Here is a 23,802-nt window from a genome sequence, read left to right on the forward strand (position 1 = left end):
GGCCTGAAACTCACTTTGTAGATCACACTGGTCTTGAACTATCAGTAATCTGTCTGCTGCTGATTTCCCAGTGCTGGGATTAAAGTCATGTATTACCATGCTTGGTGATTGTGCCTATTCAAAGTTTACTAAAATTAAGCATATGAATATTATCATCTAGGACATTGGTTCTCAACCTGTGAGTTGAGACTGTTTTGCGGGGACAAATGGCTCTTTCACTGGGATTACATATCAGATATCCTGCATATCAGATATTTACATTGTGATTCATAACAGTAGCAAAAATATAGTTATGAAATAGCAGTGAAAATAATTTTATGGTTGAGGGTCACCATAACATGAGGAACTTTATTAAAGGATTGCAGCATTAGGAAGGTAGAGAACCACTGGTCTTTTTAAAATTATTTTGTGCACATGGCTTCCTGTATTTATATCTGTGCATCACATGAGTGCAGTGCCCTGGAGGCCAGAGAAGGCATTAGACTCCTTGGAATTGCAGTGATAGACAGTTGCTGCCATGTGGGTTTTGGGGATCAAACTGAGGTCCTTTGGAAGAGCAGCCAGTGCTCTTAACCTCTGAGCCATTGCTCCAGCCCTTAGAGTGTTAAACTCCACACTTAGGCCCATGAAGAGTATCAGGTCTGTGTCTAGATTATCTACTCTCCCTCACCTCCCCACCCCAGACAGGGTTTCTATGTGTAGCTGTCCTGGCTGTCCTGGAATTTGCTCTGTAGACCAGGCTGGCCTCAGATCCACCTGCTTCTGTCTCGGGAGTGCGTGTCACCATGCCCAGCTCTAGGACCCCCTCCCCCTTTTTTTTAAACATGCAGATATCCAGTTGTTCAAGATGTTGATCAGACTCTGCTCTCTTGAATCAGATTTGGGGCTTTGCCGAAGATCATTTGGTGTATTGATGCTCTTCTGTTTCTGGACTTTGTTCTGTCTGTTCTTTTGCTTATAGTGCACTAGCTTGATTGCAGTAGTTCTATAATAAATCCACTAATGTTCTTCTGTTTCTTCAGTAATGTATTGTCTGAGTGTTTTGCATCTCGGCATAAACTTTAGACTCAGATTTGGACATGGTGGTATTCTTGTAATCCCAGCATTCGTGGAAGGAGGAAGCAAGAGTTGAAGAAGTTCAAATCCAGCCTCGGCTTCCTCAGGAGTTTGTGGTTCCTGGGTTTTATGAGACCTTATCTCAAATAAAGGCACAAATTATACTCTCATTTTTAATATTCATAAAATGGGTTTTGGTAAGATTTATTTTTATTTATATGTATGATGTGTCTATGTGAGTATATGCCATGTGTGTGCCAGTGCCCACATTGGCCAGAAAAGAGAATCAGAGTCCCTGAAGCTGCAGTTACTGGCAGTTGTGAGTTCCTGATGGGTGTTGGGAATGAAACTTGGATATTCTGGAATGATAACAAGCACTGAGCCTTCTCTCCAGCCCTACTAATTTTTAATTAATCAATTAATTAATTTACTTTTTTGGTTTTTGGAGACAGTTTTTCTGTAGCTTTGGAGGCTGTCCTACAACACACTCTGTAGACCAGACTGGCCTTAGACTCACAGAGATCTGCTTGCCTCTGTCTCCCGAGCGCTGGGATTAAAGGTGTGCGCCACCATCGCCCGGCTTCCTCATTTTGTTTTGAAAAGTTTTTTTTTTTTTTTTTAAAAACTTGTACCAACTTTGTGGCACCCAAACAAGGCTTTGTTCTGTTCCAGGCTTTCCAGAATCAGTATAACATCTATGTGTGGCCTTTAAAAGAAGGTGACGTCTAAACAAGTCTATTCCAGTCTCTCTGAGAATCAGTATGGTGTCCAGATGTAACAGTTGTTTCCTGCAGGAGTTGTGACTGTCCCCAAGAGGGGAACGAACAGGGCATTTGGCTCCATTCTGTGGATTAAATGTCATTGTTTGGGCTACTATGGCATCATAACAAATTACCTCCACAGTTGATGACTGGAAATAGTAATAATAATTCATTATTGTCCATGGTTTTTGGGTTCTGGAATTCTACAGCAGCTCAGTGGGGTAGCCCATGTTTAGGGTCTCAGGCAGGTTGATCAGGTGGGTCTGGCTGGACCTTACATATACACAAGGACTCCCTAGGCCATTGTTCACATGTCTCCTGGTATGCTACCATTGGGGTATGTTCCTAAAGAGCATGGTAGATAGGGTTATTTCACCTTAGTCTGTACTGCTTAGCCACTGTACACTGTCAAGGTGGTAACTAGACTGATTTTCCTGAGAGGAGTGTAGGAGTCTTACTCATGTTCTAAAGCATCTCTCCAGACTCCACAGTTCATAACTGATATGCATCAGATTTTTAATTATTTTTCATGTGCTCTACATTAAAATAAGCCTGTGTGTAGTGTAGGTGTGTGTGTAGGTGTAGGAGTCAATTCTCACTACTATTTTAATTCTGGGGAATCAAACTCAGGTCATCAGTCTTGGAGGCAAGCCTTTTACTCACTGAGTAATCTTGCTGGCCCTTCTGTACTTCCGTTTTAAAGATTTGTTTTTATTTTACATGTGAAAGCATTTTGTCTGCATATTTGTATGTGTATTGCCAGCATGTTTGGTTCTCTGCAGAGGCCAGAAGAGGGCATTGGGTCTCCTGAAACTGGAGTTACAGATAGTTGTGAGCATATCTATATATATCTATATCTTGTCTTTTGCCTAGGCCAGTTTCTTGCCTCGGCCTCTAGAGTTCCTAAGACTTACTATTGTACCATTGTGTTTAGCTTACAGATGCTTTTTGAGAGAAAACTAAATAAAAAAGAAATATAAAATCTGGCATTGTGTGCCAATGGTGTTAGCTGCCTGTTGCTTCCTGAATTTGGGATGACCTTGGTTTAGCAGAACTAACTTGTGGGTTCTTATGCTCATCTCGTTAGAACTACTTCCTCAGGCTATAGTGTTTTTGTCTGTGTAGTGGGAGCAACATGGACATGGATAATTGTTGGCCAGGTTTTGTGCTTTAGGCTCCTTTCATTGTACAGCAAGCTCTTTAAGCAGGACTTGAAAGCTTTTCTTCCTATGTAGTATGTTAGCCAGATTGGAGGAGGTGGAGTAGCTTATCAAGCTTGGACTTGAATTTAGTGTCAAGGTCTGTGTTGGCTGGGTACCTGCTTTGGGTCTGCTGCGACTTTCTCCACCTGTCCATGCTATTTCCAGGCTGCTCTGGAGCCTGGGTGTTCACACAAATCCCATTGTGCTGCAAATCCTTATTAAGTTCTTCATCAGGCTGCCTGCCTGCGAGGATGCCAGGATAAGTTCTTCCCATCCACAGGGATTGTAAGCCTGAGAGCCTCTGCTGTGTGGTGGCTTCCATCTCATCGTGTAAGTAGAGAGTGGGATGGCAAACATCAGAGGAAATTCTTTCTGAAAGCCAAGTGGGTAGAGTGGGGTCATAGGAGTAGTGTAGGTTAGGTGGTGTGTAGGCTGAGAGAAGAAAGATACCGAAGCAGCAGAGATGAGGGAGCAGTGTGGAGAGGCCAGGCATATCGGGTGTGTATGTCATGAGTCAGTAGAAAGTTTAGAGGATGAAGCCGAGGATGGGCCCTAGAATGTAGAACACTGGCAATCTTAAAGATTGGAGTGTCAGGAGAGAGAAGATGTGTCAGTAGTCTGAGTAGGAATAGTCTGGGGCCATTGCCAGAGATGCACTGAGGTCACTCAGTAGCCACCAAGTTTCCAAATCCCTCAGAAGATACCTGAAGCTCTTGCTCATTTTCTAACACCGGAGAAAAAAGATCCCAAAGCCAGACCATTGGCAGAAGTGTCGGCTTCCTGCAAGCAGTCCCAAAGAGAAGATGTGTGTCTCACTGGCACCATTCTTAGGAAGCTGCAAGATGAGGCCAATCACAAGGGGTAGCAAAGCACTGCTTCCCAAGACAACACAGGGTTAGCACCTGTGAACCAGCAGAGCTTTTTCTAGGAGCTTTATAATCTGAGGAAAGAATTTTACTAGGCAGAGACACTGTATTTAAGAAAGGAAGGACTTATCTTAGGGGCAGACATCAATGTGTAGTTTAATTGGACCATTTTTCATAGGCAGTGTGGTGTTGAGAATAGCTTACCAACAATGTTCAGAGGGGGCTGGCAAGATGGCTCAGTGGGTAAATACAACTTCAAGCCTGATAACTTGAGTTCAAGTACCAGAACCCACAGTACGGAAAGAGAGAGGCAACTCCTGCAATTTGTTTTCTGACCTCTACATGTGCCGCGCACATATATAAAACAAATAAATTAATACTATGTGTATGTGTTTACCTCTGTATATGTGTGTATGTGTGTGTATGTATGATGTCTCAGGAGGCCTAGAACTGGAATTACAGATGCTTGTAAACTACCATGTGGGTCCTAGGAACTGAACCCAGGGTCTCTGTAAGAGTAGCAAGTGCTCTTCACCAGTAAACCATTTCTTCAGCCCCCAAATAAATAAATGTTTTAAGAATGTTTAAAGCCTGGCATGGTGGTGCATGTCTTTAATTGCAGCACTCAGGAGTTAGAAGCAGGTGAATCTTTGTGAATTCAAGGTCAGCTTAGTCTACCGAATGAGTTTCAAGCCAGCCAGGGGTACACAGTGATATCCTGTATCCAAAAAACAAAACAAAACAAAGAAACAAACAAAAAAAAAACCAAAAACCAACCAACCAAACAAACAAAAACAAAGTTCACAGAACCTTCAGGAAGTGTAGCATGGGCTGGTACAGGGGAGAGCTGGTGGCTGGTATAAGTACCATTGCTGATGTAGGGGTTGGGCAGCTGGTGGAAGGTGAGGATCCAAGGAATCTATGCAGCTTCTCTTGCTCATGTGCATCAGTCCCATGTCCAGAGCTGAGAGACACAGTGTGTCTGGAGAGAGGCTGGTGGGCAAGTCCTTTCCAAGTTCAGACACAGTTGTGTGGGCTTTGAACCTGTACCATGAGATATTCCTTGCCATGGTAAAATAAAATATTAATTGTTATGTAGAGGGTTTTTGTTTTTGTTTTTTTCAAGACAGAGTTTCTCTGAGTAAAGCTTGACTTTCTGGGACTTGTTCTGTCTTAACCCCAAGACCTCAGAATTGTGAACTAATTTGGAAATAGGGTAATTTCCCATGTAAGTTAATTAAGTCATGGGCTCTAATTCCAAGTAACAGGTGTTCTTGTGAAAAGTGGTGCAGTGGACACAGAGATGTGGGGATATGGAGATGTCAAGCCAGAATCACCAACACTTTCACAGGACCTGGGGAGGGACTATGTTACTGCAGCCATAGGACACAGATAGTGTGGTCATGCAGTAACCCATCAACTTCATGTGATAACTTGAGTTAAACAAATAGAAACTACGTTGTTCCCCAGGTTGGTGGAGCTGAGTTGGTGGGCACTCCTATACTGCTTTTGTGTGGTACCTGTTCAGGGTGTGCTTCTCCTGGGGTACTGGCATGGTCACTGTGGGATGGAGAGGAAGAAGATCATGAGCTAGGGGGAGGATTTGCTTTGTGTCTTGGAAGGGTGACTCAGGAGCCTGGAGCACTGGCATCACCCTGCTGAGCCCGAGCCTGGGACTTCCACATGGGTCAAAGGGCTGCCTTAGGTGTCAGCAGTTGCCAGGCCTGGAAGTTGTGGCTGAGTAGGGAAGAGCTGCAGGGAGCTGGGTAGAGGTTCACCCAAGCTATTGGCTTACTTGCAGAAGTTTTGGAGAGTGTGTTGTAGTGAGCCTGTCCTTTGTGGCGTGTTCACTCTGTGTGTGGAGATGACATTCAGGAGGGGTGGATGTGGGAATGACTGTATTTCCCCAAGTACCTGAGCTTGCAGTCCTTTCTCAGCTCCCATTGGAGTATCTGCCCCTGGCGTGGTGTGGCCTGCCCTGCGTGCTGGTCAGTTCTGTCATGTGAGCCAGGTTTCTCTGATTAGGCTGTGTCTTCCCTTTGTCTACCTTGGTATCAGCCTTGTCCTTTGTCCCCCTCTCTTGCTCAGCTGTTAGTCTCATTTAGCATTCAGAGATGCTTTTCTGATTGCCCCTCTAAAATAGGCCTTTTGAACTCTGTCTCATTTTGTGTATTCAGATTCCTGTAAAGGGAGATTCACTTGGCACTGGGTTGGATTGCATCCCCCAAAGCTATATTCAAGCTTTAACCCCAAGATCTGTGAAGTGACTTTGTCTGGAAATTGGGTCTTTGCAGGAAAGGCTTTTTAAAAAGCACTGTCTAGTTTGTTTCCCGGTGTTGTGAACTGCTTTGTTTTGCAGTGCTGGGGATGGCACTCAGAGCCTGGAGCACCGAGGGACAGGTGTTACCACTGAGCCACACCCTAATCCCATGAGCTGCTTTGAGTTGCTTATCCCTGTGAATTGTGCTGTATGCATGCCTTCTTCTGCAATTTCCAGCAGGCTCCATGTTCTGTGTTTTAAACATCTGTGATTATGATAGGGTGGTAATTTCATTATTTAGCCATTCCCCTATTTAGGAGCATGCAGGCCCTCTAAATATCCACATCTCATATCATACAGAATGATGATAAAATTTGGACAATAATGCCTGTAATGTGTTGTTATCTAACAGCAATTAATCAGACTTCGGATGTTGTTCCTTTGAGGATCATTATTGCATTTGATCCCCTTTGGTCTGGGTAGGGCCTTGCTCTGCTCTTTCATGACCCAGCAATTATTTTTTAAAATTTAGAGGGGAGGGACTGGAGAGATGGCTCAGAGGTTGGGAGCACTGGTTGCTCTTCCAGAGGTCCTGAGTTCAATTCCCAGATCCCACATGGTGCTCACAACCATCTGTAATGAGATCTGGTGCCCTCTTCTGGTGTGCAGACATACATGCAGACAGAACATGATACATTATAAAAAAAATTAAACAAAAATTTGGGAGGGGATTTTATTTGTTTTGTGTGTAGGGCGTTTTGCCTGCATATATCTGTGCACCATGTGCGTGCATTGCTTGTGGAGGCCAAAAGAGAATATCAGATCCTCTGGGACTGGAGTTACAGACTTTTTGAGTTGCCATTTAAGTGCTAGGAATTGAATCCTGGTCCTCTGGAGGAGCAGTCAGTGCTCTTAACCACTAAGACATCTTTCCAACCCAACTTACTACTTTTAAACGATCTGTCAGTTATTTTATTGATTGCCTCACTGGGTTCCCCTGACATTTCCTCCTGAGGCAGAGATAGAGGGATCTCTGTGAGTTCAAGGGCAGCCTGGTCTACAGAGCAAGTTCCAGGACAGCTAGGGCTACACAGAGAAACCCTGTCTTGAAGAAAAATTAGATGTTTTGTGTTTTTGTGAGGAGTTCCACAGTGGGTTGTGACTTCTTTAGTGTCTCTTCAGGAGTCTTGTGGTATCTCTATGTCATGTCACTGGCTGTGGTTACTTTGATCCTGTGGTTGAGGCTAGCTTTCATTATATTCCTTTGTAATTGTTTTGTGGGAACATACTTGGAGACTCAATATTCTATTTACCTTTGAATGTGGTTGGCATTCAGAGATGATCCTTGCTGGAAACTGTTATGTAGGATATTGTAAAATGGTGGAGTTTTAAATTTTCTGTTGTTCTATCCTTGTTGGTAGTTGTCACTGTGCTATAAGGAAGAACTTTCACTTTTGTTGACTGGTTTTTCTCAGATATTGACTCATTCGTGTGGATTTGGGACTCCTACTTCAGTCTGTGGATTGGATTGTTCCCGTGACCCTGTGTCTGGTCCATTAAGAGCCTTTCATCCTTCATGACTCATGTATCGCCTCCTAAACTCCAGATGCTCCAGCTTTAGAACCAGCTCTTTCTACAATAACCATGTGGCTTATTTCAAAATATAAATCCTAGTGATCTTGTTAATTTTTTTTCTTTTTGAGACTGTTTCTCTGTGTAACAGCCCTGACTATCCTGGAACTTACTTTGTAAACCAGGCTGGACTGGAACTCACAGTGATCCGCCTAACTCTGACTCCCAAATGCTTGGATTAAAGGCATGGTCCTTCGCTGCCGCCACCGCCGCCGCCGCCGCCGCCACCGCTGCTACCACCACCACCGCTTGGTGGTTTTGTTCAATTTTTTAAAGTTGCATTGTATTTCTGTGGCCTTTCTAGGTTGATGTGTGTGCTTTGTGATGAGGTTAGCATAAGGCATGTGAGAGCTAAACAGATGGCTTAGTAGTTAAGAGCACTGGCTGCTCTTCCAGAGGACCAGTGTTCAATTCCCAGCAACCACATAGCAGCTCACAACTGTGTATAACTCCAGTTCTAGGGATCTGACACTCTCTCCTGGCCTCAGTATGCATGTGGTACACAGACATACATGCAGGTAAAATATCCAGACACATAAAATAAGTAAGTCTTTTTTTTTTTTTTCCTTCTTTTCCTTTTTCTTCTTTCTGAAACAGGGTTTCTCTGTAGCTTTGGAGCCTATCCTGGAACTAGCTCTGCCAAGCTGGCCTCAAACTCACAGACATCCACCTGCCTCTGCCTCCTGAGTGCTGGGACTAAAGGCATGTGCTACCACCACTTGGCCTTAAAAACAAATAAATCTTAAAATAAAAAGTAACAAGGGGCTGGAGAGATGGCTTAGAGGTTGGGAGCACTGGCTGTTCTTCCAGAGGTCCTGAGTTCAATTCCCAGCAACCACATGGTGTTTCACAACCATCCATAATGAGAGCTAGTGCTCTCTTGTGGTGTGCAGGCAGGCATGCATGCATGGGAACTGTATATATAATAGATAAATCTTGAAAAATTAAATAAAAGGTCCTAAGGTATGTGAGAACCCCTCTGGCATATCGGCCAGGAATGGGCACTGTTATCATCATTCTTGATGGAAAACCCTTGTTCTGTTTGGGCAGGCTGAGAGGTATGTTTAGTGTAGATGAACAGTGAGGCCAGGCTGCCTATGGCTCTATGTCCCTGCTGGCTCTCAAAGCTTATGGAGGATCAGTACTGCTTATGGAGGATCAGTACTGCTCCTGTGACCTGACTGGCTCTAATTTAGTCTCCTCCATTTGAAAGAAAAGCAGGCAGGCTGGCCCTGCTCTGGCTGCTGCCCATCTCTGATATAAGTTGGAGCTGGTGGTCACCCTGCAGGGGCTGACTATACGAAGTGCTGTGCTTTTAGGTATGTGGATGAGATTTCAGGAATAGTATGGGAGTGGTGTGGCACGTATCCCTGGCTGAGAATAGCACCCATGTGTTGGCAACTTTTATTGAAATGGGTTCACAGATAAGCATGGGCTGGGCAGCCTGCTCCCCGCATCTGCTAATGCAAATCATGCCAGGCTCCAGGCTAGCCAGTGTGTGCTCAGTGTGGTGATGGTGACGAGGCCCTGTTACCCGTGTGCTCAGTGTGGTGATGGTGACGAGGCCCTGTTACCCACACTTGCTACATGCTGGCCTTGCCCTGTTCAGTTACATGTGGATTTTGAGCCTCATATTTCAAAGTCACAGAGGGAATGTTTGCTGGTTCTGTTGATAGCTGTGTATATATTTTCAAGAATAAAAAGTGGGTGTTTGATCTTGTTTGAGATCTTTCTAGTATCTGTAGAAATGTCCATATGATTTTTCTCCTTCATTGCGTTCCCATCTTCTGTTGACAGAGTCCTAGGCTTGGGTGCATCTTGTTTGCCAGCATGAGCCTACCTGACTGATGGTACTTCCATCAGGTGTGGATCTTGCGGCTCATACCCTCTGCTCTTGGGGCAAACACTCCCAAGAATTCTTTCCCTTGGAGTGCCTTACTGGATGTAAGGAGGTGGCCTGGTAGTGGATACATACTGCAGAGGCCCTGAGGTGGTTCTGTTGGGCTAACTTAACTTCTAGGAACTGTCTGTTTTCTTCTTCATTCCCCTTTTGAGTAATGTGCTTGTTCTGATCTGTTGCTGGACAGTACCTTGTCAAGGGCACTGAGGGCAAGGCTGACTACTAGGGTGCTTCACCTTCGTGATTCTTTTTTAATGCAGTGCTGTGTTATTGGTTTTTTGTTTTTTTTTAATGAAATTTTTAAATTTATTTTACATACCAACCACAGTTTCCCCTCCCTCCTCTCCTCCTGTCCCCTCCCCTTACTTCCTTTCTATCCACCCCCCCCTCCCATCCTCAGAAGAGGTAAGGCCTCCCATGAGAGTCAGCAAAGCAGGCATATCAAGTTGAGGCAGGACCAAGCTCCTCCTCTCTGCATCAAGGCTGAGTGAGGCATCCTCCCCATAGCGAATAGGTTCCAAAAAGCCATTTCATGCACCAGGGACAGATCCTGGTCCCACAAACATACTAAACTACACAACTGTCGTCCACATGTGGAGAGTCTAGGCTGGTCCCGTGCAGGCCCCTGGAGTCCTCCTCTCCTTCTTTTCTTGTTCTCCATCCAGGTTTCTCCTGCTTATTCTCTCTGCCTGCCAGCCCTACCTATCCTTTCTCTTGCCTTGCTACTGGCCGTTCAGTTCTTTATTAGACCAATCAGGTGTTTTAAACAGGCAAAGTAACACAGCTTCACAGAGTTAAACAAATGCAACATAAAAGAATGTAACATGGCTGGACAGTGGTGTTGAATGCCTTTAATCCCAACATTCAGGAGGCAGAGACAGGCTGATCTCTGAGTTCAAGGCCAACCTGGTCTACTGATTGAGTTCTAGGACAGGCTGCAAAGCTACAGAGAAACCCTGTCTCAAAAAACAAAACAAATGCAACACATCTGCATCATTGAAACAAACGTTCCACAGCATAAACAAATGTAACACATCCTAAATTGGTATTCCACAACTGTGCTGTGAATCTAGGTCTTTTTGCACTCTTAGCAAGTGTTTACTACTGAACTCCTCTCCCAGCCCTACCTGTTGATTATCTCAGTTGGCCAAATTTTCCCACCCTGTTTTGGCTGCTTTTGCTTTCTAAGCTGGTAGCCCTTGGCTGACGCACCTGCTCATAGTATGAAACCCTGAGAATCAGAGCCAGTGACAGCTGCAAAGGCTGCAAGGCCTCTTGCATGTTCTTAGCTGCTTACTTCTGAGATCGAAAGCGAAGAGCCTGTGTCCTTCCTTGACCTGGTCCCTTGCCTCAGGTTGGACCTAGTCTAGCACTCTGTGCTTACCTCTGGAACCCCACCCTTCATCTTTTCTGAAGAGAACCCCAGTTTCAAGGGCTGGAGTTGGGGAGCTCAACTGTAAAAGCTCGCAGGCCTCTGTGGTGTGGGATTCAGTAGCTTACTACAGTGTTCTCCCTGACATAGGCTTTTTTTGCTGCTTTAGGAGAAGCCTTGGAGGCTGGTTCTAATAAGCACCTCACCCTTTGGTCTTCATCTGAACCAGTGCTTCTCAAAATTCCTGATGCTGCAACCAGTTAGTGTAGTTTGTTATGTTGTACTGACCCCAACTATGACATTGTTTTCATTGCTACTTCATAACTGTAATTTAGCAACTGTTATAAATTGTAATGTAAACATCTGTGTTTTCCAGTGATCTTAGGCAACCCTATGAAATGGTTGTTCGACACCCTCCAAGGTGTTGTGACCCACAGGGTGAGAACTACTAGATGTTGTAGCTGTTACTAGAAGGTTACTAGAGGTTTAAAGATGTTACTCGAGGTTCCAGGAAGGAACATGCTTTGTTGTTTTGGAATCAGGAAGGTATTTGTCAGAGGGATGTTAGGAACATTTTGTGTACACAGGATGTTGTATGTAACAGAAATATGGACTGAAGCATTCTACACATGGTCATGTAGCAATTTCTCTTTACAGAGACACAGCCCTGAAGAGTCCATGGAAGTGGGTCAGCATCCTTAAGTCAGAGCTATAACCCTCAGTTTTAGCTCAGACCTGATGGCTTGAGCCTGCTGCGATGTCCAGTGCTCTGGAAATCCAGTGCCCATAGATGTGGACGAAGGAAGAGCTCCGACCATGGTCACTCTTATCACAGAGAAGCTGCAGAACCAGAGTTTGGATGACCTTACCCGAAGGGCCCATGAGGCTGGCCCGGTGAGTCAGCTTGGGGGTCAGAGGTGGGCACTACCCACTGTGTGGAGACAGACATGGAGACAGCACACTATAGGGTGGAGACAGAGCTGAGTGGGGTTGTTGGACAGAACCCAGTGTCTGTCATAATCATCACCACAAACCAAATCAACTTCTAATGCAAAGCTGACCTTCACAGAGTTCTGTGGCCTGCTTACCAGAAACGACAGGGTAAGTTATCCTGTGGTCCTGCTACCCCTTTGTAGGGATATCTCAGATTTATCAACACAGATTCACAGCTTCACGGCTTTAGCTTGGTGGATGGGTCTTTTCTTTTTCTTTTTTTTTTCTTTTTAACCATAAAGCCATTTATTTATTAAATCATAATGAATTTTATAAGTTTTCCCTTTTTTTGAGACAGGGATCCACTGCACACCCATAGCTGGCCTGGAACTAGCCGTGTAGACCAGGCTGGCCTTGAACTCAGAAAGATTCAACTGCCTCTGCCTCCTGAGTGCTAGGACTACAGGCATGCACCATCACACCCAGTGGTCATTTATTTTTAATGTTTTATGTTTGTAACTTACTACTTATCGCATGACTCCAGATGTACTTTAATGTTTTGTCTTTGGTTTTCAGTGCCATGAAACTTGAAGCAAACACAGATACACTGTGAATACAGCTAGGGATTCCAGAAACACAAAGAAAGTACGCAAACAGCTCTTGCACTCTTTTCTTAAGGTCTTGTATGATGATGACGACGTCCATTTTGGGCAGTGTTCATGCCCAGACTATAGGCAGAAGTCTTTCTAAACTTGGATGACTTATTCTTCCCAATGAACTTTTCATAAAATTTACACTTAGAAATGTAGATTCACATAGTCAAGGCATCCTAAACATAATTAATACTTTTCTTTTTTCTTTTTTTGGTTTTTCAAGACAGGATTTCTCTGTGTAGCCTTGCCTTTCCTAGAACTAACTGTAGACCAGGCTGGTTCTTGAACTCAGAAAGATCCATCTGCCTCTGCCTCCCAAGTGCTGGGATTAAAGGTGTGCACCACCACCACCTGGCTGAATATCAGTTTTAAAGGTAAAATTTGATAAAACTAAAACCGTTATACATTCAGTGCACCCATTGCTATGGCTGTGGTGCTAGTGTCGGTTGTTCTGTTGCCTGCTTGAGTCTCCATGTTCTGGGTGGGGACAAACTTGTGTAGCCACCGTTGTGGCACCTGGGCCACCAGAATGATGCAGCTTTTGAAGCACAAGGGCAACAGAGCTAGAGAATGCAAGGGACCTTACCTAGCCTTAGAGCTCTCTTTGAGACAGAAGCTGACGTCTGCCACCGTGGGCTCTGTCATTATGAACTCACAATGTGTATACCTGATTCTGCACCTCTGGTCTTTCTATAAACCAGTACCCTCCAGCCCTCCCCTGACACATCAGTGCTGGCTCCTCCCATCCTTGCAGTCTGTGTTCACTGTTTTTGGTCATATGGGCTCCTCTTTTCCCAACTTATATGCCCTGTACCTGAGGCACACCTAGTTTTGTTACTTTCCTTTTTATATGTGGAGGGTAGTGAATAGAACAGCTGTTTCAGAAAGACCTGGAAAAATGAGTGATTGTACCTGACTCACTGCTACCTCGAGGGAGGAGAGGCACAGATGGTTTGTGACCATAGGTGGTGGATTGGTAAAGGCAGTGGTCTCATGTATTGCTGGGCTGCCAGAGCAACAGTGAGGATCTGGAGTGTGGTTTGGGGGTCTTCATTGAAGATGGGAACGTTTTTTTGTTGGCAGGGAAAATGAGGGATTTCGGGGCAACAAGGAAGGAACAGTTGACAGGTAGATGGGCCCGCCTGTCACATATATTTGGGCTTAGAGTATTCTGAGACAGCAGGGACACTGGACTAGAATTTCACATGTGCATTTCAAGTTGTGCATTGAGGCTTCTAACACAGAGCTAGGAAAGTGTTTACCTCTAGGGAGGCAGAAGAGAAGGAGCCAGTGTAGCTGGAGGAAGTGGGCAATGACTTGAGCAGGAAGTGGTTTCCTGGCTTAGGGCTAGGAGGCAGTGAAGATCATATTCTGTGCTGGATGGGTGGGTTTTTTTTTTTTTTTTTTTTTTTTTTTTTTTGCCAACTTGACACAAACCTACACATCTAATTGAGACAATAAGATCATAGGCATTTTCTTGACTGATGGTGAGGGCCCAATAGGGATAGTACCACCCTGGGTTGTTGGTCCTGGATAGTATAAGAAAGAAGGCTGAACAAGCTGCACAGAACAAGCCAGTAAGCAGCATTCCTCCATGGCTTCTGCTTTAGTTTCTACCTTCTGCTTCATACCCTGATTGAAGTCTTGCTTTGGCTTCTCTCCATGAACTATGACTAGGGAAATAAACTTTCCTCCCAAGTTGCTCTTAGTCATGGCGTTTTATCACAGTAATAGAAAACCTAACCAAGACATAAACACCGTGGTCCGGGGATTTGACTCAGGTGCCAAGGGCTTGAAGCAGAAGGACTATGATTCAGATCAGGGTAACAGTCCCCTGTAGCTATGGGAAGAAAGAGACCAACGGAAGCAGAGAGAAAGGCCAGCCAAGACCACCAACATTAGATTGGTCCAGGAGATGTGGTAGAGCTAGAGTAAAAGGCTATGAGCTAAATGCCAGGGGAAGAGGAGAGAGGAAAGTGTGATGTGGCTGAGCTGGAAGCAAGAAGCTTGGAAGGCTCATCGTGATACTGGTTTAGATAGATGTGACATGGACAGTTGGTGTCCCATGTATGTTCCCTAGTCATGTCCATCTGGACAGGGCCAGGCTTGGATTGCCTCAGTGGGAGCTTGCTGTCATAGCAAATCTACTTTCTTGAATATCTCCCAAGGAGGCTCAGAAGCTGCCATGTCTCAAGGCCCTAAGATGTGGTATAATACAGAGGCGGGTCCCTACTAGTGGATGTAATCAGTACTCTGCTCTCTTGCATTAGAGCCACTGTTCTGAGTGTCTGCACCCGTGTCCTTGAGCTGTCCACATGCTCAACCCACCTCTCACACAGCTAGCGCCTTGTAGATGCCTGCTGTGAAGGGTCTGGCAGTGCTGTACCAGTCCTTGAATGTGCACTGAATACATCTGGTTAGATACAGGCCCACAGCTCCTCAACTATCCCAGGAACCATTTCTGTTGATTAAGAAAGGGTTATTGTGATGAGTGTATTCTTATGCACACTGGGGATGCAGGCCCAAGGAAGGTGGGCTATGAGAACAGCAAGTACTTGCCCTGGGGAAGTGGTTGGATCTCAGTAGGAGGACTATTGGCTAGGGGAGTGGTTATCAGTCACGTAGAAGGGGAAATCATTATGCTGGCTCAAGACTGGGGGGGCATTTCAGCTAGCTATTTGAAGGGTGTGGGCAGCCAACTAATTATGCACAGTGGCATAAGAGCATCTGTAAAGCAGTTTTCTCTCTTTCCACCTTAGTCTGAGGTTGTTCAGTACCCACAGAGCCTAGGCTGGCCTTATGTTTACTACTCCCATTCAACTGTGCTCGGGGAGACATAATCCACTGCACAGGAATACCTGTCTATCTGTGGACAGGCTACCTGTGGTTGAAGGGTCATAAACCCAACTTTTAACTTCTTATGTATTTATTTACTTGCTTGCTTGCTTATTTATTTATTTATTTATTTATCTATCTATCTGTTTATTTATTTATTTATTGAGAATGTAGTTTTACCTAGCCTACATGGCCTTGGCCTTGCTATTTGCCAAACTCCTGACCCTCCTTTTTCCATCTATGAAATCTCAAGTGCTCGATTACAGGCATGTGCCACTATACTTGTCTTGCTTATTGATTGGTTGATTGATTGAACAGGGTTTTGCTAAGTAACTCAAACTGGCCTGGAACTTGGAGTATTCTTCTTGCCTTGGCCTCCCTGATTATTAATGTGTACCAAGCACCTGGCTTTCTCATTATGTGAAAGAACAGCGGTTCTTCCGGTGCAGACTGCCACTAGTTTATCTGCTTTCTTAGAGGGGGTTATCCTGCTGTCTGGACTCTTCTCAGGGCTGGGGCCATCAGACTAGGGCTTGGATTCTATATTTGGACTGTCATTAGCAGTAAAGGGTTCTTAGGTCTTGGCTTAGTCTTTTTTTTTTTTTTTCCCTTGTGTGTAAGGGTGTTTTGCCATCATGCATGTCTGTGCACTTTTGCACAATACCTGTGGAACCAGAGATCATTGGATCCTTTGGAACAGGAGTCATAGACAGTTGTGAGCTGCCATTTGGGTATGGGAACTGAACCCAGGTCCTCTGGAAGAGCAGGCAGTGCTCTTAACCATTGAGCCATCACTCCAGGTCCTCAGTCTTTTTTAAATTTTATTTATTTTTATTTTCTGTTTAGTAGTATTTGGCCTGAATGTGTGTACCTGGTGCTCAAGGAGGTCAGAAGAAGGCGTCAGACCCCCCCTGGAATTTGAGTTACAGATGGTTATGATCTCTGTGTGGGTGCTGGGAACTGAACTGAGGTCCTGAAAGAGCAGCTAATGCTGAGCTGTCTCTCCAGCCCCTTAGGGTCTTTCTGGCAAGTAACTAGGTGGTGAGGTGTGAAAGACCATTAGCACAGACTATCCAAAGTGAAAAGGCCAAAATTTCAAGAGCAAATATGGCAGAGCATGTAGTGGCTTGGGATGATGTCCATTTGTTCAGCTAGATCTTGTTAGATTAAAAAAAATTGTATTGGACTAGTGAAATGTCTCAGCAGGTAAAGGCATTTGTTGCCAAGCCCCATAACCTGAGTTTGATTCTGGAACCCACGTGGAAAGACAGAAAGGACTCCCATAAGTTGCTTCTCAATTTAACTGTAGTGCATATGTAACCCACCTCTCTATACAGAAAGTAAAATTTTTTTATATATTTATATAAAAACAAACCTTAACCCTTTTACTAAGAAAAAGATTTTGTCTATAGGTCAGTGCTTTTTGTTTTAACACTGGCAGAGGTGTTAGGGAGAAATAGCATTATTGTAGTGGATTCTTGAGTTTTCACATGAGCACTGAGACTTTTCTCTTGTCACTTTTAGTACTCTGCTGAGAAACTGAACAAAAGTGGCCATTTGTTCCCTTTGGAGATTGGCGGTAAGTGTCTCAGAAGCCCAGGTAGCTCATGATGGAGTAAGATGGTGTTGGGCCTTTGGCCAGGAGGGGGATTTGGAGCTGGACTGAGTCAGGCATTAGGGCAAGGTTTCGGGAGGCCTTTGTGTGAAGTACATGTGGGACAGGAAGATCATGAGCCATCACCTTCCCTGCTCATGGTTGGGAGTCAGAACTGGTGTCTAAGCAGGATGGGTCAGGGTCAAGGCTCAGCAAGGCCTCTCTTTGCTGCTGGTGGTGATGTGGGAGAGACTAGGGACTGCTTTACTCTTTATATGATACACAAGGCCCACTTTGTGGTTTCCTTTAGCTACTGGGGAGGAATAACAAGGTGGTATGTGGTTCTGGCTGTCTTTCTGTTGTGGTACACACTGGCTGAAGGAGCACTCCTGGGCCTGCCTAGGCTTGCCCTTACTTCCTGACACATTGCTCTTTAGCAGTCACACTTAGTGGTCCCTAAGTGGGGGGCACATTTCTGATAAATCCAAGCAAAGACCCTGGGGTTGGAATCACCCTGTGTTGGTCTTGGCAGTTGGAATAGCTTACTTGCTGAGCACCAGATTACAAAAGCAGAGGTATGGACTAACTTTTCCCTAAAGAGTTGGAAGTAGGATGTGAAGTCTCCATCCCCCATCTCACCTGGGAGTGTGTCTTCCCTCTCACTTGATGTTGGTTCCTCCAGGCCACCCTGCATATGGGATGGACCACATTAACTGTCTCAGTCCCTGCTCAGAGTTTCTGAGGCCTCCAATGTACTCCTGTCTTCCCTTTTCCTCTCAGCCCCCTCTCTTGCCTCCTGCTATCTCAGGTCACCCCAGGGCCCTTGATGTATCTTTTCCCTAGAGGTGACCCTGGCTGCTTCCTGTTGGTCTCTGTGGCCTCTACTCCAGTGTCTCTTAGTTTGACAGTAATTGGAAGAAGCAGGGAAAGGCTGAGTGACCTGTTGGATGCCCTCTCATTAAGAGCGTCTAGAGCATCCTCTGGTCAGGTTACAGGATATTGGGCCTCACAGCTGGGTTGACTCTATATGAAGACACCCACATACCTGACTTTGCACTTATGTGAGTGAGGGCTGGAGCAGGTACCTGCCCTTTGCAGCTAGCAAGAAGAGCTCATTGCAGGGTCTGGGTGCCAGGTTGTACTGAGTGCTTGAGCTGACCGGAGGAGAGCTGGACTAGTCTGGGCAGATGTATAGCTGTCATGTGGTCACTGAGCTGGGCTGGGGGTATAGATTTGTGTTGGCTCCTGGATGCTGAGTCTTGTGAGCTACAGTCTGAGCTCAGATGTCTTAAGGACTCCTAAATCTTCCTCAGGGGCTTGATGGAAGGGGCAGAAGAAGTAAGTACTCTTTATGTTGTACTTGTGATATCTTAGGTAGATGTGTTGCAAGATGATCAGCCACCAAGGGGCCATTGCCAGCATCCTGCTGTAAGGCTGAAGAAATGGGACTTAAGGATGTTGGGTGGGGGTCCCAGTTCAATGTCCAGCAGGCAGATGTCCAGGCTAAGTCTTGTTTTGAGATAGGGTTTCACTGTATATCCCAGAAAAAGGTGAAACTCAAATGCTGGTCAATCCTGCCTTTGCCTCACAAATACTGGGGTCACAGAAATGAGCCACTACACCTAGCTTCAGCAAAAGCCTCTATCGGAAAGAATATTTGAGACTGTTTGTCGGCTTTGGTCATTAAGAAATGTGGCAGTTTCTAAGAAGGAGCTTTGTCTGGCTTCTGGCTGGCAAAGGTCCACCTTTAGGGGATGACGCAGCTTTAGAGGATGTATTAGTGAAATGGGGGTAAGATCAGAATCAGGTTATTTTCAGGAACCACAGATCGAGAGACAGATCCTTCAGACCAGGGGAAGCCAGGCTTACTGGCACACACCTTTACTCCAAGAACTCAGGAGGCAGAAACAGATGGATCTGTGACTTTGGGGCCAGTGTGGTCTACATAGTGAGTTTCAGGACAACCAGGGCTGTATAGAGAGACCCTGTCTCAAAAACGAAAAAACGAAACAGGTGAAGCCTGGTGATTCAGATGCCAGTGGCCACTGAAGATCCGGTGGTTGGTGCAGCCGTGTAGCAGTGGTGTTTTTGTTCAGATGTGTCCACGAACCTGGGAAGGGAGGCAGCAGTGTGGCTTCCTGTTGCTCATCTTTTTCTTACCACACATTTGTGTTTCCTTAGTAGACAAGAGTCCCTGGAAGGCCTTACATGGAGGATGGCCCATTGGCAGCCAGGCAGCCTCAGGCCCCTTCCCGTTGGGCTCACTTGGTGTGTCTCACACCGAAGGTCTCAAATGGCAGCTGGCATCTCCAGGGCCTGTGGATGTGGGCAGCTTCTTGGACCTCCGTGAGAGCACAGGGCCACCTGCAGCACCACCGACCAAGCGACACTGCCGGTCCTTGTCAGAACCAGAGGAACTGGCTCGATGCCGCTCCCCATGGCGTCCTAGTGGCTCCAAGGTGTGGACTCCCGTCTCTAAGAGGAGATGCAACAGTGGTGGGAGCGCCACTCTGCAGTGCCGCAGTGGCCCTGGGGACCCTGCCTCACCACTGACACCGCGGCCAGCTTCAGCCAGTAGTGGCTTTGTGGATGGCAGTGAAGGCATTGCAAGCTCAGGTCCACCTTGGCTTTCTGCAGGGCCCTCCTCGTTTTCCTCCAGGCGCCGACTGTCTCTCTCACAAGAGCACCTTGTAGTTCCAAGCGCCTGCCTGCCTTCAGCCAGCAGCACCCCCACATCCACACCTGAGCTAGGCCGGCACCATGGCCTGCTGCGGTGCCGCTCACAGCCTTGTGTATTGGATGGGAGGAGGGTCCGTCGAAAGCGGAGACGGGAGGAGGATGCCAGGTGGACACGCCCATCCCTGGACTTTCTGAAAATGACGCGGGTGAGGCTACATTTTTGTTCAGGGGTTGCTCAGGAAGCCTGTGTTTCGCTTTGTTAGTCTTGGGGTGAGGTTGGCTATGGCCAGCAGTCCTCTAATCTTTCTTGACTACTTTCTTCTGAGCTGAGATGCTGCTGTGTGAGGCCAGCTTGTCAGGGAACATGGTATAGCTTGGTTGGTGGAAGGATGGCCTGTCCCAGCTGCCCCAAAACTTCAGTCATAACCCACAGGCAGAGCCCCCACATGTGGAACCTCAGCTCTTGGGAACCCTGACTACATTTTGTGGGTGGCAGTTATTTATAGAGCAAAAACCTTTCCTGGAAGCTGAGGCAGAGCTTGGTACCACTGAAGGCCCAGACCCTTGGCTTGTGATGGCTACAGGAGCCACAGCTGCTGACTTGGTGGTCTGTGCCTCATTTAGAGACCAGCAGGTACCTAGATGTGCTGTGCTATCACACCCTGGACGTCCCCTGACACATTCTGGGGTAGTTTGTTTGTTTGCTTGTTTGTTTGTTTGTTTTGAGACAGGGTTTCTCTGGATAGCCCTGGCTGTCCTGGAACTTGCTCTGTAGACCAGGCTGGCCTTGAACTCAGAGATCCACCTGCCTCCTGAGTTCTGGGATTAAAAGTGTGTACCACCGCCACCCTTCTGAGCATTTGGTTTTGAGGGAGGGTCTTAACTGGTGTAACAGACCACTCACTGCCTGCTCTCATCTGGGTCCCAGGGAGGTGCCCACTGCCAGCAATGGGAGGCCAGGAGACCAGTGAGAAGGGCCCTCACTGTGGCTAGGAGAACATGTGTACTTGGATGTATCTGCCCCCCCCCGGGGGGGGGAGCTAGAGTGAAGCCAAGCAGCTCTCTCCCTCCCCTCTGTTGGTTGTTAGGGGGGAGCAGAAGTAGTAGACCCCAGGTGCTTCATTAAGGAGCCTTGGCTGGTCTGGAACTCAGTCATTATGAAGACCAGACTTGCCTGGCCTTGGAGTCATAGAGACTTGCCTGCCTCTGCCTCCTGAATGCTGGGATTAAATACTTGGCCCCTTGGTACTTCTTGCAGGAAGCAGGACTGAGGGGGAGGCAGGGTTGTGCCTCTCTTCTCTTGGTGACTGGCATTGGCAATTCCCTGACACCCATTACCCATAGATGTCCCAGGGCTTCAGGCCTGATTTGCCTCCTGTAGACACTGCTGTGAGTGCATGTTACACTCGTCACACACACTCTGGGTGTTGTGGGTGGTGCCGGGGCTGTCCTGAAAGGAGCTGCTTTAGTGTGTCTGCTGAACCCATATTGGGACAGTGCAGATAGTGCAGACTGCCTGTGTTTGGGAGAAGGCTGTGTGGCAGAGCCAGTCTTGTGGGAGGTAGCCTGGCTCCTGCTGATGCCTATTTTACATCCTGCTGATGTGAGTGTTGACTCTGCCTGACAGTTAGGTTTTCCAGAAGCTTCTTCCTGTGGGGGTGGAAAGCTCAGTCTCCCTGGTGTGACTGTACAGGGATGATAGAAAGGAAGTGATGGTACCTTTATTGTGATGTTGGCTGTTGGAAAGTTGGCAGCAAGTTCTGGATACCCAAGCTTCCCCTGCTAGCCAGTGTGATGAGTGTGGTATGTGGCATCACCATGTATGTATGCCCAGAGGACAGCAGCATAGGATGAGGATGCCAGCAGAGGAGTCCTTGACCTGGTACCTCTTGGGGAGAGGGATAGCTTACAACAGAGATAGACTGATAACCAGGGATAGTCCTGCTCTGGAGATGCTGTCAACATCCTGGGCTCCGTAGGAGGTAGATAGAAGTATCTGGCCAGGGTGGTGCTGACGCTAGAACATTATAGGTGGGCTCATTGTGAAGGTAGGGTGTCTTATGGGCCCCACCTCATCTCTGCTCCATTGTTTTTCAGTCCTCCTGAGCAGTGACTGTCCTTTCTCTCTCCCTACCCCAGTTATCTGCTTCAGGATTCATAAACCCTCTCTGTGTTGCTGGCATGAACACTTTTCTTAGTCAGCCTCCACTTAGTCCCCACATGCCATTGTGACTTAAACTCAAAGGTCAGCATCATGGTATAGTTAGCTGTTGCTGGGCTGCAGGGGAGCCCAGTTCAGCTGGAAGCATCTGAGCTGTGCAATCTCACTGTCCCTGCAGGTCATGGGATAGGAAGCTCAGCAGGAAGGTCCTGCTCATGCTTAGCTGCAGGACCTGCTTCCCAGCTCGCTCCTGTGGCTCCTAACCATTGGCCTTTGTGAGACACTCTGCTATTCTTTATCTTTCCAAAGTGGGTGACCTGAGGAGCTGGCAAGGAGACATTGCAGTGCCTTGTGGCATCTAATTTCTTTGAGTTCCATGTAGTCCATTTGCACCATGATGTACTGCTTTGAGACTGGATTGCAAACCATTTGCAGTGCCTGTGCTGAGCCCTGTGTAGTGAATAGGCTCTAGCTAGAACACCTGGAATTGTGCAGACAAATGGTGTTGTAGGGGCAGGGCCAGTAGTGTAGGAGGCCAGGTGAGAATAGCATTGTGGGTTTGTTTGTGTGTGTGTATGTGTATGGGGGGGTATATGCTTTTTATTTGTGTGTGTATTTATGTGTGGATGTATATGTTCATTTGTGCAATAATCCAAGTTCAACCTTGGATGGTGTCCACAGGAATGTCATCCACTTTATTTTTTAATTTATTAAATCTTTATTTTTGAGATCATAATTACATCATTTCCCTGTTCCCTTTCCTCCCTCTAAACCATCCCATATACTCCTCCTTGCTCTCCTTCAAATTCATGACCTCTATTTTTCATTAGTTTTTGTTACATGCATACTCTCTGTCTGTCTCTTTCTCTCTGTCTGTCTCTCTGTCTGTCTGTCTGTCTGTCTCTTTCTCCTATAGTTCTACGTGTAGGTTTGAGGCCTTTGGTGCACTTAGGCATATCTGTTGTTCTTGTTTAGCCTGTGTTTAGGCAGTCATGTTGGTGAGACTCTATGCCTTCTAAGTTAACAGGAGACACAGTCTCACAGCAAACTCCTTGGTCCTCAGGCTCTAAAAATCTTTCTGCTCCCTCTTCTATAACATTTCCTGAACCTTGGGAGAAAGAGTTGTTTTGTAGGTGTGTTCATGGGCCTGGGCTCCATAACTCTGTTTTTGATTGGTTGTGGTTCTCCATCTATTACAGAGAAGCTTTTTTGATAAGGGGTGAGGACTATACTTAACTGTGGATATAGGGCAAATACTTGGATTGTGCTAGTTAGTAACCACTTTTTTTGTTTTTTTGTTTTGTTTTTTGTTTAATTGAAACAAGGTTTCTTTCTGAGACATGGGCTTCACCAGTTTGGCTAGGCAAAGTGTCTAAAGGCCCAGGGACCCTCTTGTCTCTGTGACCCCGGTGCTGGGATTAAAAGCTTGTCACTTGTCATTTGTCCTATGTACGTAGGGTGGAGTACCACCCTTACATCCCCTTTAGGCTATTCTTCAATACTTCCTGGAACCTTGACCAACCTTGTGTGTCTGCTGGACTGACATTTGCCTGCTGACTGGCATCCACTTCTGGGATATCCTTTGTAGACTCTCCCATCCTGACTTTACTATCTTTTCTTCAATCCGAGCCCCCTATACCCATGCCTGTCTCCTTGGTGTCACTCTGCCAGTCCAGTGATTCTTCTTTGGAAGGGCTAGGGATGTCTTAGCTCTGTGGACATTTTACCCCTTGGTGGAAGAGGGTTGACATTGTTTTTGGCTCCTGTCCCTACAGGTTGCTTCCACTCGTGTTTATTCTGATCTGTCTTCAGGTGAGATGTTTTCTCTGGTGTTTTGCAGCATCTGCCATTTGCTCCTGTTTGTGCACACCTCAGCTTTAAGTTTTATGGAGTAGACT

The 23,802-nt window shown here is 46.3% G+C and overlaps 1 protein-coding gene across 5 annotated transcripts in view; it reads left to right on the plus strand.

Moving 5' to 3' along the window:
- Fam53a (family with sequence similarity 53 member A) overlaps positions 1 to 23,802 on the plus strand; it is a 30,112-nt gene that overhangs the window by 2,701 nt on the left and 3,609 nt on the right. For 4 of the 5 annotated variants that reach the window (XM_051200308.1, XM_051200310.1, XM_051200309.1 and 1 more), the window contains exons 2-4: positions 11,707 to 11,943; positions 16,995 to 17,049; positions 19,246 to 19,949. In XM_051200308.1, coding sequence (XP_051056265.1) covers positions 11,866 to 11,943; positions 16,995 to 17,049; positions 19,246 to 19,949 — 837 coding nt within the window. In that variant the 5' untranslated portion in view covers positions 11,707 to 11,865. The remainder of the gene's footprint in view (positions 1 to 11,706; positions 11,944 to 16,994; positions 17,050 to 19,245; positions 19,950 to 23,802) is intronic. The other variant, XM_051200312.1, reaches the window with a different exon arrangement.

This window comes from Phodopus roborovskii, unplaced genomic scaffold (assembly GCF_943737965.1).
Source record: "Phodopus roborovskii unplaced genomic scaffold, PHOROB, whole genome shotgun sequence".
Lineage (NCBI taxonomy): Eukaryota > Metazoa > Chordata > Mammalia > Rodentia > Cricetidae > Phodopus > Phodopus roborovskii.